This window comes from Tinamus guttatus, unplaced genomic scaffold, assembly GCF_059628265.1.
Source record: "Tinamus guttatus ecotype Peru unplaced genomic scaffold, ASM5962826v1 Tinamus_guttatus_pri_ptg000289l, whole genome shotgun sequence".
NCBI lineage: Eukaryota > Metazoa > Chordata > Aves > Tinamiformes > Tinamidae > Tinamus > Tinamus guttatus.
In genome coordinates this window covers 65,179-76,876 of record NW_028288823.1, presented here as the reverse complement: position 1 = coordinate 76,876, position 11,698 = coordinate 65,179, and the positions used below count along the sequence as shown (strand labels likewise).

Sequence of the window (11,698 nt, the reverse complement as noted above, 5' to 3'; positions counted from 1 at the left end):
CTCATTGTTAGCGGCGCTACCACTGGGTGCAACATTGGGTGCATCATTAGTGGTCATTAATGACTGGGTGCCTCGCGGGGTGCCTCATTAGCGGAGCTGTCCCGTTAATGAAGGGGCATCGTTAGAGCCCCCACGTGCCCCCCCCCGCGCATCCCCAACGTGACTCTGCAGCCCGGACGCCTGGGCCCCCCCGGGACGACGGGGAGCGGCGCGGGGGCGAGAGCCGAGCGGGGCACGAGGCGGCGCTCGGAGCGCCCGGCCCGGAGCCGCTCGGCTCCGCTCGGCTGCGTTCGGCGCCGCTCGGCTCCGCTCGGCTGCGTTCGGCGCCGCTCGGCTCCGCTCGTCCCCGTTAGCTTCGTTCGGCCGCGCTCGGCTCCGTTAACACCTTTCGGCTCCACTCGGCTCCTCTCGTCCCCACTCGGCTCCGCTCGTGCCCACTCGGCTCCGCTCGTCCCCACTCGGTCCCCTCGCGGTTCCTCTCGCCCTCCCCGCCCGTTCGACACCTTCCCGGGGCACCGGCACCCCCTGTTGCGCCCGGGAGCCGTTATGGGGCCAGGAGACTGGGGGGGGTGCCAGGCTGGGAGGGCCCAGGCGTCCGGGTACCGCCCCCCCCCCCGTTTAAGCGCTGCTCCTGCCATTTAAGACCGGGCGGAGGCGTGGCCAGGGCAGAGGGGGCGTGTCCGGCGGCAGCGAGGCGCAAAGGGCGTGGCCTCATTTGCATATCCATGAGCAGGCACGCCGCGGCCCCGCCTTCCCGTCCCCTCGCTGCGTCGCGTGGCGATGAGGTCACGGGCGGCGCGCGGGCGCGCGGGGCCCGCCGGGAGCGCGGCAGGATGGTGGCCGGCGCGTTCCCCATCGCGAAGCTGCTGACGCTGGGCGCGCGGCAGCTGAGCCGCCCGCTGGCCGCGCGCATCAAGGCGGCGGCGCGCGCCAGCCCCTTCTTCCGCGCCTACGTGTGCCTCCCGCCGGCGCAGCGTGAGTGGCGGCGCCGCGCCCGGGGCCGCGGGGACGCGGCGGGAGCCGGCGGCGGGCGCGGGCCAATGGCAGGCGGGCGCGGCCGGCGCGGGCCAATGGGGAGCCGCGGAGGGGCGGGCCGGCGCGCGGAAGGGCCAATGGGAAGCCGCGCGGGGGCGGGGCGGAGGGGAGGGAGGTTGGGCCAATGGGGAGCGGGGGAAGGCGGGGGTTAGGGTGCGCGGCTGGGCCAATAGCGACGGGGGGGCGGGAATAAGGGCGTGGCTGGAGAGTGCGTGGGCGGGGCTGACAGCGCAGACTGACGCGCGCGCAGTCCAATAGCGAGGTGGGGGCGGGTCCAGGTGTTGAGCGGCATCTAGCCGAGCCAATGGCGGCGCGCAGGGGCGGGCGAGCGGGCCAATGGTGGCGACGGGGCGGGAGGAAGGGCGGTGCCAAGCCCTGAGGCGCTCCCCGCCGCCGGCAGTGTACCACTGGGTGGAGATGCGCGCCAAGATGCGGATCATGGGGTTCCGCGGCGCCGCCGTGAAGCCGCTCAACGAGGAGGCGGCGGCGGAGCTGGGCGCCGAGCTGCTGGGCGAGGCCATCGTGTTCGGCGTGGGCGGGCTCTGCGTCTACCTGGAGTACGCGCGGCAGGCGGGCGCCGCGCGCCGCCGCGACGACGAGCAGGCGGCGGCGCTGCGCGACGCGGGCGCGCGCCTCGCGGAGCTGGAGGAGCGCGTGCGCGCCGCCGAGCGCCGCCTCCGCGAGCTGGGCCACGCCCCCAGCGCCGCCGGACACGCCCCCGAAAAGGCCGCCGGCCCCGCCCCCAGCGCCGCCGCCGCCGCCACGGCCGGCTCCGCCCCCAGCGCCGGCCCCGCCCATTAAAGCGTCACGTGAACTCCGGACGGCGCTGTCGTTGGCCGAGGGGGAAGGAGGAGGAGGGCGCGCGCCGCGCGTTGTGATTGGAGGGCCCTCCCGGGGGAGGGGCGGGGCCTCCCGCGGGATCGCGGTGCCCTGGGCGCACGTGGTGGCGCTGCTGGGCGGGGCCACGAGCTGGGGGCGGGGCCAAATGGCGGGGGCGGGACCCCCCTCGTTCTATTGTGTGGGAGCTGGGGGCGGGGCCTGGAGCTGGGGGCGGGGCCACACCCCTTTGTAAGAGGTGGGATGGGGGCAGGACCACAACCCCTCAACCAGGCTCGGATTGGTGGGAAGCCGCCCTTGGGGGCGGGACCATGACGGGAGGGGGCGGGGCTTGGCAGCCAGCAGAGTCCCCTGTGACACCCTGGGGCCGCCATAGGGCCACCAAGTGCCACCACTGTGGGGCCACCTATCACCATGGCAGGGGCGGGGGCGCCCCGTGTCACTCTGGGGACACAATGTGGAGCCCCCCCCGGCACAAGGGGCATCCCCAGGGCCACCATGTGCCACTACGGGGGGGGTCCCCTCCCTGTCCCCCGCCCCGGCATTAAACCAAAGGAAAAGAGCCGCTGTCGCCTCCGCTTTTCTTGGAGCATTGGGGGGGGGGTGGCAGGGGGGAGGACACGAGGGCAGCGGGGGGGACACGGGGACAAGGTGGGGACGGGTGTCACGTATAAAATGGCAGATTTATTCGAGAGCGGCCCCCCCCCCCCCGCCCCCCTCCCCCCCACGATTTGGGGAGCGGCCTGTGCCAACGTGGGGGAGGGGGTTCCTGCTGGCGGGGGGGGGGGGCAGCTTCACCCCCCCCCCCCCCAACATCCAACTTAAAAAAAACAGTGAAAAAAATCGACAATGATGTAAAAAAGACCCCAGATCCGACCAGTGTGCGGGGGGGGAGGTGCTCCCCCACCCCCAAAGTATAAAATAAGCCAAAAAAAGGGTGTTTTCCACCCAAAAGAGGTGGGTGTGGGCACTGCCGGGGGTGGGTGTGTGTGGGGGGGGGCACAGTGAGGGGGGGGTCCCGCGGGCGCTGCCCCCCCCGGCCGGGTAAGGCACAGCCTGGGGGGGGGGGGGGACTGGGCCCGGAGCCCCCCCCCCCGGCCCCGCTGTGGGGTGTGAAAAGGGGGGGGGGGGGGGCAACGTGGGCCCCATGGCCGGGACCAGCCCCGGGATGGGGGGTGGGGGGGGTCTAGGCAGCCCCCTCTTCCGCAGCTCCGCGACGAATGCTGGGGGGGAAGGGGGGGTTATTGGGGGGGGGGGAAATCCCCCAGTGCCCCGACCCCCCCCCATTACCCCCTAGCTCTGAGAACCCCCCCAATTCCCTGAGTCCCTCCTGAGCCCCCCCCAATGTCCCCCCCATGGATTCACCTTGACCTCCCCGAGCCCCCCAAGCCCCCCCAGTGATCCCCCCCATGCCCGCTGAGCCCCCCCCAATGCCCCCCAGGGACCCCCCCATGGATTCACCTTGACCCCCCCCATTCCCCCAAACCCCCCCAGGGACCCCCCATGGATTCACCTTGACCCCCCCCATTCCCCCAAACCCCCCCCAGGGACCCCCCATTGGATTCACCTTGACCCCCCCATGCCCCGAGCCCCCCCCAGGAACCCCCCATGGATTCACCTTGACCCCCCCATTCCCCAACCCCCCCAGGGACCCCCCATGGATTCACCTTGACCCCGCCCCCCCATTCCCCCCAAACCCCCCCAGGAACCCCCCATGGATTCACCTTGACCCCCCCCCCCATTCCCCAAACCCCCCCAGGGACCCCCCATGGATTCACCTTGACCCCCCCATGCCCCCTGAGCCCCCCCAATGCCCCCCAGTGACCCCCCCAGCCCCTTCCCTGCCCCCCATCTCCCCTGCCCCCCCTCTCAGAGCCCCCAACTTGTCCCTCTGTGGCTCCCCATGCCCCCCCCCCACCCCACATCCCTTGCCCCCCCCTTGCCCCCCAGCACCCACCTTCGATGATCTCCTCCTTCATCTTCTGCAGCTCCCTCCTCACCTCCTCCAGCAGCTCCTACCGGGGACGGGGACGGCGGGGGGGGACGCACGGGGTGAGGGGGTGACACGGCCTCCCATGCCCCCCCCCCGTGTCCCCCCCAGTGTCCCCAGTACCTGTTTGACGCGCTCCAGCTCCGACTCGTCGCCGGGGGGCTCGGCGGGGGCCACGGGAATGGCCGACTTCATCCTGGGGGGGGGTGTCAGCAGATTCCAACCCGCTCCCTGCGTGGACCCCCCAAATCCCGCCCCCACCCCCCTCCATCCCCCCACATCCCCTCTTTGCCCCATGGACACCCCAAATGCCCCCTCCTTGCCCCCCCACCCCCCCAATCCCCCCCATTCCCAGCCCCGCTTTGCCCTGCGCACCCACCGGGGCAGCGTGGTGCTGGCCTTCTCCCAGGGCCTGCGCACGGGCTCTGCGGCGAGAGGACACGGAGCGATGGGGAGGGGGGGCAAAACCACCCCCCCGCCCCCCAAAACCCCCCCACGGCCGCCAGGACTACAACTCCCAGCAGCCCCCGCGCTGCGCCGCCGCGGCAGGGCATGCTGGGAATTGTAGTTCCCCCGCACTCACCCGCGTTCCGGGCGCCCACCGGCTCTGCCTCGTCCTGCTGCGGGGTGGGGGTAGAGGGGGGGGGTCACGTGGGTGGCTGCGGGGGGGGGGGCAACCCAAAAAATGATATTGGCGGGGGGGGGGACACTCACATTGGGGGTGTCCTCGTCCCTTCTTGGTGCTGGCTTGTCCCCCTGCTGGGTGGCTTTCCTCCTTGGGGGGGAGGGGGGGGTATCATCATGATGTCCCCAAATGTCCCCCCCTCTCCCCCCACGGTGTCCCCTCACCGTCGGGCCAGCATGGCGCTCATCTCCTCCATGAGGCCCCCCCCGCCCCCCCCGCGGGCGCTGTCACCCTTGGGGGGCGGCGCCGACGCACCGGGGGCTTCATCCTGCTGGGGGGGGGCGGGGAAGAGGGTCAGTGCCACCCGCCACTCCCAATGTTGCCCCCCCTCCAGCATCTGCCCCATGGGAATTGCCCCCCATGTGGGCTTCCCTCCCCCCAAAATGGGGTCCCCCCCACAAAATGGGCACTAAACACCCCAAACCGCCTATCGTCCCCGCAGGACAGGACAGCCCCCCCCCTTTTGTATTTGCCCCCCCCCAAGGGGTCATTGCCCACCACCCCCACCCCATACTGCCCCCCCAGGGGTAATTCCCGCCCCCCCCCCTCACCCCGGTACCTTGCCGACTTTCCTGAGCTTGGCCCCGGCGATGGCGGCGGCGAAGCCGGAGCCCCCCCCGGGCGCCCCCCCGGGGGCGGCGGCAGCGGGGCCGGGCAGCGGGGGGGCCGGCGGGACCCCGGTGGGGGCGGCGGCGGCGGTGGGGGGGGGTCCTGGCGGCGGGGGGGGCCCTGGGGGCGGCGGGGGGCCGGGGGGGGGGCAGGGGGGCCCCCGGGGCACCTGTTGGAGGGGGAGGAAGCAGCTCGGTGTGGGGGGGGGGGTCAACCATGCCGGGCCCCCCCTTTTTGGGGGTTCTTTGGGGGAGGGTGAGGACCCCCCCCCCGGCACCCACCTGCGCCGCCCACGCGTCGCTCCGGCTCCTCCGGCCTGTGGGGAGAGGGGTCAGTGCGGCGGGACCCCCCCAGCACCCATGGGCGCCCCACAGCACCCATGGGTGCCCCACAGCACCCACGGGCACCCATGACCCCCTCTATGGGCATCCTGACCCCCCCCATGGCACCCACAGACACCCCAAGCCCCAGTGTGGGGGTGTCACCCGGGGGGGGGACACCCTAGGGTGTCCCTTGGTGGGTGGGGGGGGGTTCCTACCTCCTCGGCTGCTCGGGCTCCTCCGGGGAGGGGCCGTTGGGGACAGGCCAGGGCTGAGCGGGACCTGCGGGGTGACACGGGGTGGGGGGGGGGTCAGGGCAGCACCCAGGGATGTCCCCCAGGCTGGGGGTGTCACCAAGGGCCACCCTTGGCTGTCACCTCCACGGTGCCACCCGGCGCAAGGCGGCAGCCAAGACACCAGTGTCCTTGTGTCACCCAAAGCTCAGCGCCCTCATCCAGGGCTTGGGTCCACCGAGGAGGTGGCACCTCATGCCCGCCCAAGGTGACATCCAGGGCTTGGTTCACCCTGCCACCAAGGAGGTGGCACCTCGTGCCCGCCCAAGGTGACATCTAGGGCTTGGGTCCACTGAGGAGGTGGCACCTCATGCCTGCCCAAGGTGACATCCAGGGCTTGGGCCCACCGAGGAGGTGGCACCTCATGCCCGCCCAAGGTGACATCTAGGGCTTGGGTCCATTGAGGAGGTGGCACCTCGTGCCCGCCCAAGGTGACATCCAGAGCTTGGGCCACCCTGCCACCGAGGAGGTGGCACCTCGTGCCCGCCCAAGGTGACATCCAGGGCTTGGGTCCATTGAGGAGGTGGCACCTTGTGCCCACCCAAGGTGACATCCAGGGCTTGGGTCACCCTGCCACCGAGGAGGTGGCACCTCGTGCCCGCCCAAGGTGACATCCAGGGCTTGGGCCACCCTGCCACCGAGGAGGTGGCACCTCGTGCCCGCCCAAGGTGACATCCAGGGCTTGGGTCCACCGAGGAGGTGGCACCTCATGCCCACCCAAGGTGACATCTAGGGCTTGGGTCCACTGAGGAGGTGGCACCTCATGCCTGCCCAAGGTGACATCCAGGGCTTGGGTCACCCTGCCACCGAGGAGGTGGCACCTCGTGCCCGCCCAAGGTGACATCCAGGGCTTGGGTCCACCGAGGAGGTGGCACCTCATGCCTGCCCAAGGCGACATCCAGGGCTTGGGTCCACCGAGGAGGTGGCACCTTGTGCCCACCCAAGGTGACATCCAGGGCTTGGTTCACCCTGCCACCAAGGAGGTGGCACCTCATGCCTGCCCAAGGTGACATCCAGGGCTTGGGTCCACCGAGAAGGTGGCACCTCATGCCCGCCCAAGGTGACATCCAGGGCTGGTGCCACCAAGTGCCACCAAGTGCCACCAAGTGGTGCCACCACGCCGTCCCCGCTCACCCGCGTCCAGCGCCTCCAGCGCCTGCAGCATGGCGGCGGCGAAGAGCGCCGCGTCCTCGTGCGACCCGAAGTTGAGGCCCCAGACGTGGCGCCCGTCGCGCCACTGGTGGAAACTCGGCGTCGCCTGGTTGTACTTGAGCCCCTTGGCGATGGCGCAGTTGATGACAACCTTGGGGACGGCAACGGGGACCCGCTCAGCCTTGGGGACATCGGGGACCCCAACGGGCTCGCATGGGGACATCGGTGCCCGCAGGGGTCTTCGTGGCCATGGGGACGGTGCTCAGCGCTGCCCCTATGTCCTCATGGTGTCCCCAAGTCCCTCTTGGTGCAGCAATGTCCCTGTGGCCTCGCTAATGTCCCTAAGGCCCCAGTCCCCAGGCCCTGGTCCCATCAGTATCCCCAGGGTGCCCAGCCCTTAGTGTCCCCAAACACCCTGACAGTGTCCCCAGCCCTGGTGTCCCCGGCTCCAGGTGTCCCATCAGCGTCCCCAGTCCCTCGGTGCCCCCAGCACCTCACGGTGCCTCCAATGTCCCCAGGGTGCCCAGCCCTGGTGTCCCCGACTCCACTTGTCCCATCAGCGTCCCCAGTCCCTCGGTGTCTCCAGCACCTCATGGTGCCACCAATGTCCCCAGCCCAGGTGTCCCCAGCACCTGGTGGTGCCACCAATGTCCCCAGTGTCCCCAGCCCTGGTGTCCCCGGCTCCACTTGCCCCATCAGCATCCCCAACACCTCGTGGTGCCACCAATGTCCCCAGGGTGCCCTGCCCTGGTGTCCCCGACTCCACTTGTCCCATCAGCATCCCCAGTCCCCTCAGAGCCTGGTGGTGCCACCAATGTCCCCAGGGTGTCCAGCCCTGGTGTCCCCAGCTCCACTTGTCCCATCAGCATCCCCAGTCCCTCGGTGCCCCCAGCACCTTGTGGTGCCACCAATGTCCCCAGGGTGCCCAGCCCTGGTGTCCCCGACTCCACTTGTCCCACCAGCGTCCCCAGTCCCTCGGTGTCCCCAGCACCTCATGGTGCCACCAATGTCCCCAGTGTCCCCAGCTCCACTTGTCCCATCAGCGTCCCCATCCCTTGGTGTCCCCAACACCTTGTGGTGCCACCAATGTCCCCAGGGTGCCCAGCCCTGGTGTCCCCAGCTCCACTTGTCCCATTAGTGTCTCCAGCACCTCATGGTGCCACCAATGTCCCCAGCCCAGGTGTCCCCAGCACCTGGTGGTGCCACCAATGTCCCCAGTGTCCCCAGCCCTGGTGTCCCCGGCTCCACTTGCCCCATCAGCGTCCCCAGCACCTCGTGGTGCCACCAATGCCCCAGGGTGCCCAGCCCTGGTGTCCCCGGCTCCACTGGTCCCATCAGCGTCCCCAGTCCCTCGGTGTCCCCAGCACCTCGTGCTGCCACCAACGTCCCCAGGGTGCCCAGCCCTGGTGTCCCCGACTCCACTTGTCCCATCAGCTTCCCCAGTCCCCCCAGCACCTTGTGGTCTCACCAATGTCCCCAGGGTGCCCAGCCCTGGTGTCCCCGACTCCACTTGTCCCATCAGCATCCCCAGTCCCTCGGTGTCCCCAGCACCTCATGGTGCCACCAATGTCCCCAGTGTCCCCAGCCCCACTTGTCCCATCAGCGTCCCCATCCCTCGGTCCCCCCAGCACCTCACGGTGCCACCCGCATCCCGTGGGCCGCCATCCCTTGCCACCCGCAGCCCCCCGCGCCGTCCCCAGCCCGTGTCCCCGCGTGTCCCCCCGCCCCGGCGGTGTCACCTGCTGGTCGGGCTGCATCTTGCGGCCCACGACGCGGAACGCCGGGGGGCTCCCGGCGCTGCGGTAGATCTGCACCCGGCTGGGGGCCTGGGCGCCCGCCCCCGCCGCCACCCACTTCTTGTTGGCGTCGTCGTAGAGCATCACGGTGGCGCGGGCGCTGCACACCGCCGTCTCGCTGCCGGGGGGGGGCAGCGGCGCTGGGGACACCCCCGGGGCGACGGGGCGCCCCGGGAATCCCCCCGGGAATCCCCCCGGGAATGGGGAATCTCCTCCCCCCGCCTCGGGAATGGGGAACCCCCCCTGGGAGCTGGAATGGGGCGCCCTGGGTATGGGGGACCTCTGGGTGGGGGGTTTGGGCACTCCTGGGTCATGGGGCACCCCTGGGCATGGGGGGATTTGGGCACCCCCAGGTCATAGGGCACCCCCAAAGTCAAGCATAAGGCACCCTAGAGCATGGGACACCCTGGGCATGGGGGCGCCCCTGGGTGGGGGTTTGGGTACCCCTGGGTCATGGGGCACCCCTGGGCATGGGGGGATTTGGGCACCCCCAGGTCATAGGGCACCCCCAAAGTCAAGCATAAGGCACCCTAGTGCATAGAGCACCCTCGGGTATGGGACACCCCTGGGTGAGGGGGGTTGGGGCACCTCTGGGTCATGGGGCACCCTCAAAGTCAAGCACAGGGCACCCTAGGGTATGGGGCACTCTTGGGCATGGGGGTTTGGGCAGCCCTGGGTCATGGGGCACCCCCAAAGTCAAGCACAGGGCACCCTAGGGTATGGGGCACCCTGGGCATGGGGCACCCTCAAAGTCAAGCACAGGGCACCCTCGGGCATGGGGCGGTTTGGGCACCCCTGGGTCATGGGGCACCCCCAAAGTCAAGCACAGGGCACCCTAGGGCATGGGGTCACCCCAGGACACAGGGTCACCCCCGGACACCAGGTCAACCCACTTCTAGACATGGGGGGACACCAGGATGCGAGGGACCCCCAACGCTTCAGGGCATGGGAGGGACCCCCAAATCTGGGCAGGGGGCACCCCAGGACACGGAGTCACCACAGGACATCGGTTACCCCCTCCTCTAGATGCAGGGGGACACTGGGACTTGGGGGACCCCCAAAGCCAGGCATGGGACACCCCAAGGTGCTGCCCCCCCCCATTGCAAGCACCTAGTCCCCATCCCCTGCCCCTCTTCCCCTTTCCCTTATCAGCAGGGGGCCCAGGCGTCCGGGCTCCGCCCCCCCCCATTTCCTCAGGGTGCGCAGAGGGCCCAGGCGTCCGAGCGCAGCCGGCCCCTCCCCCTTCCCTAGGGCAGGACCTGGGACATCCGGGTTGGGCAAGGAAGGGCCGGGGGGGGGGGACGGGGACAAAACGAAACCCGGGTTTGTGCAGACCCCCCCCACAGCCCCCCCCCCCGCCCCATGGAGAGCGCCCGGCCCCGCACCCATGGGTGCCCTCCATGGGGCGGGGGGGGGGCTGTGGGTGCCGGTAACCGGACATGGCGGGGGGAGGGAGCGGGGGGGGCCGCGCCGGCGGTGACCAAATAAGGGCAGGTTTGGTGCCGCCGTGGGGCCGGGCCTGCACCCATGGGTGCCCCCCCCCACCGAACCCCGTTATTTCCCCTAACGCGGTGCTGGGGGGGGGGGGGGGGGGCGGGAAAGATCCCACCCGGACGCCTGGGCCCCCTGGGGTGGGCAATGGTGGGAGCTGCCCCACGTGCTTTGGTGCAGGGTGCCGGGGGGGGCAGTGGGTGCCCCCTTCACCTGCTGTGGGTGCCCCCCCCACACACACACCCGTCGTGGGGCGGGGAAGGAAGCCGAGGGCAAAGAGCACCCGTGGGTGCTGCCACCGGGGTGACGCCCGGCGGGGATGCCGAGGCCGGGGGCACCCAAGGGTGGGGACCCCCCCCCACGGACCGGGTGACACCCACCCTGGGGACCCTACGGGCAGGGTGACACCCACCCTGGGGACCCCCCCACTCCGGTGACCCTAGGGGCCCCCAGGACCCCCCTGCTCACCTGCACCTGGGGGACCTGGTGACCTGGGGTGACCCCCCCCTCCCCACCTTGGGGACCCCCTAGGGCAGGGTGACCCTGGGAACCTCCTTGTCCCCCCTACACCCAATGGGAGCCTCAGGGACCCCCCGCCTTGGGGACACTGAGGACCGGGGGACACTGAGGACCGGGGGACACCGGGGCTGGGTGACCCCCACCTTGGGGACCCCCAGGAGCCCCCCCAGCACCTCGCACCCACGGCGGGGGAGTGAGGGGGGGACTCGGACGGGTCCGTTCCCGGTGTCCCCCGGGAGGCGACAACCCCCCCGTCCCTCCGGTTCCCAACACCGGGACCCCCCGCTCCGGTCACGGAGCCGCTTCGCAGTCCCAGTGTCCCCTCCCGGTATCGGACGCCGCAACCCGGTACCAGGACCGGCCTCGGTTCCGGACCCCGCACCCGGTTCCGGGACACCCGCCGCCTCCGGGACACCTCCCCCCTCCCGCCCGGTTCCGGTCCTGTTCCGCTTTCCCGGTGCCGGTCCCGGTGCTCCCTCCCCGCTCACCTCATGCTGGCGGCGGGTGCGCTCGGCCCGGCCGGGCCCTTCCGGTAGCGGCGGCGGCGGGCGGGGCGGGGCGGGACCGGCCCCGGGGTCGGAGTGGGGGGGGGGGGGGGGGGGGAGGACCGGGAAAGGGGGGGGGGAGCGGAGCCCGCGAGGCTCCGCCCCTTCCCCGCGCGCGCTCGCGACCCCCCCGCCCTTCCCGGTACCGGCGCGCGCCCGCCGGCCACCGCCCTCTTAAAAGGGCGACGCGGCCGGAGTAGGGGGGCCCACCGTGGGGGGGGGGGGGGCAGGAGTGGGAGGGGCCTGGTGGGAGACACGCCCCCTCCCTGACCACGCCCACCTCAGGAGGGGAGGGGGAGGCACCCACGGGGGCACCCGCGGAGACCCCCGGGGCCGGTGGCACCCACGGGGACACCGGGGCTCGTTGCACCCGCCGGGACCCCCGGGACCGATTTCACCTACGGGGATTCGGGGATCCCCGGGGCC

General features: G+C 71.6%; 2 protein-coding genes across 2 annotated transcripts; one reads left to right on the top strand and one right to left on the bottom strand.

Annotated features, from left to right (window-relative positions):
- Positions 1-795: 795 nt before the first annotated feature.
- On the top strand, positions 796-1,836 carry OPA3 (outer mitochondrial membrane lipid metabolism regulator OPA3). The gene is made up of 2 exons (XM_088527714.1): positions 796-975; positions 1,436-1,836. Exons 1-2 carry the CDS (start codon positions 834-836, stop codon positions 1,834-1,836), a joined length of 543 nt encoding a protein of 180 aa, XP_088383840.1. The 5' UTR covers positions 796-833.
- A 4-nt stretch (positions 1,837-1,840) lies between these two features.
- On the bottom strand, positions 1,841-11,314 carry LOC148594144 (vasodilator-stimulated phosphoprotein-like). The gene is given in 15 exon segments (XM_088527713.1): positions 1,841-1,987; positions 3,031-3,095; positions 3,830-3,887; positions 3,986-4,058; positions 4,242-4,287; positions 4,375-4,440; positions 4,443-4,482; positions 4,571-4,637; positions 4,712-4,818; positions 5,107-5,347; positions 5,434-5,472; positions 5,695-5,758; positions 6,904-7,072; positions 8,661-8,835; positions 11,216-11,314. Coding segments are annotated over 15 exon segments (1,362 nt in total). The 5' UTR covers positions 11,221-11,314.
- Positions 11,315-11,698: the final 384 nt, after the last annotated feature.

Coding starts and splice junctions, on each gene's coding strand:
- OPA3 (XM_088527714.1), top strand. CDS start 834: ATGGTGGCCGGCGCGTTCCCCATCGCGAAGCTGCTGACGCTGGGCGCG. Junction 976..1,435: donor GTGCCTCCCGCCGGCGCAGC/GTGAGTGGCGGC, acceptor CGCCGCCGGCAG/TGTACCACTGGGTGGAGATG.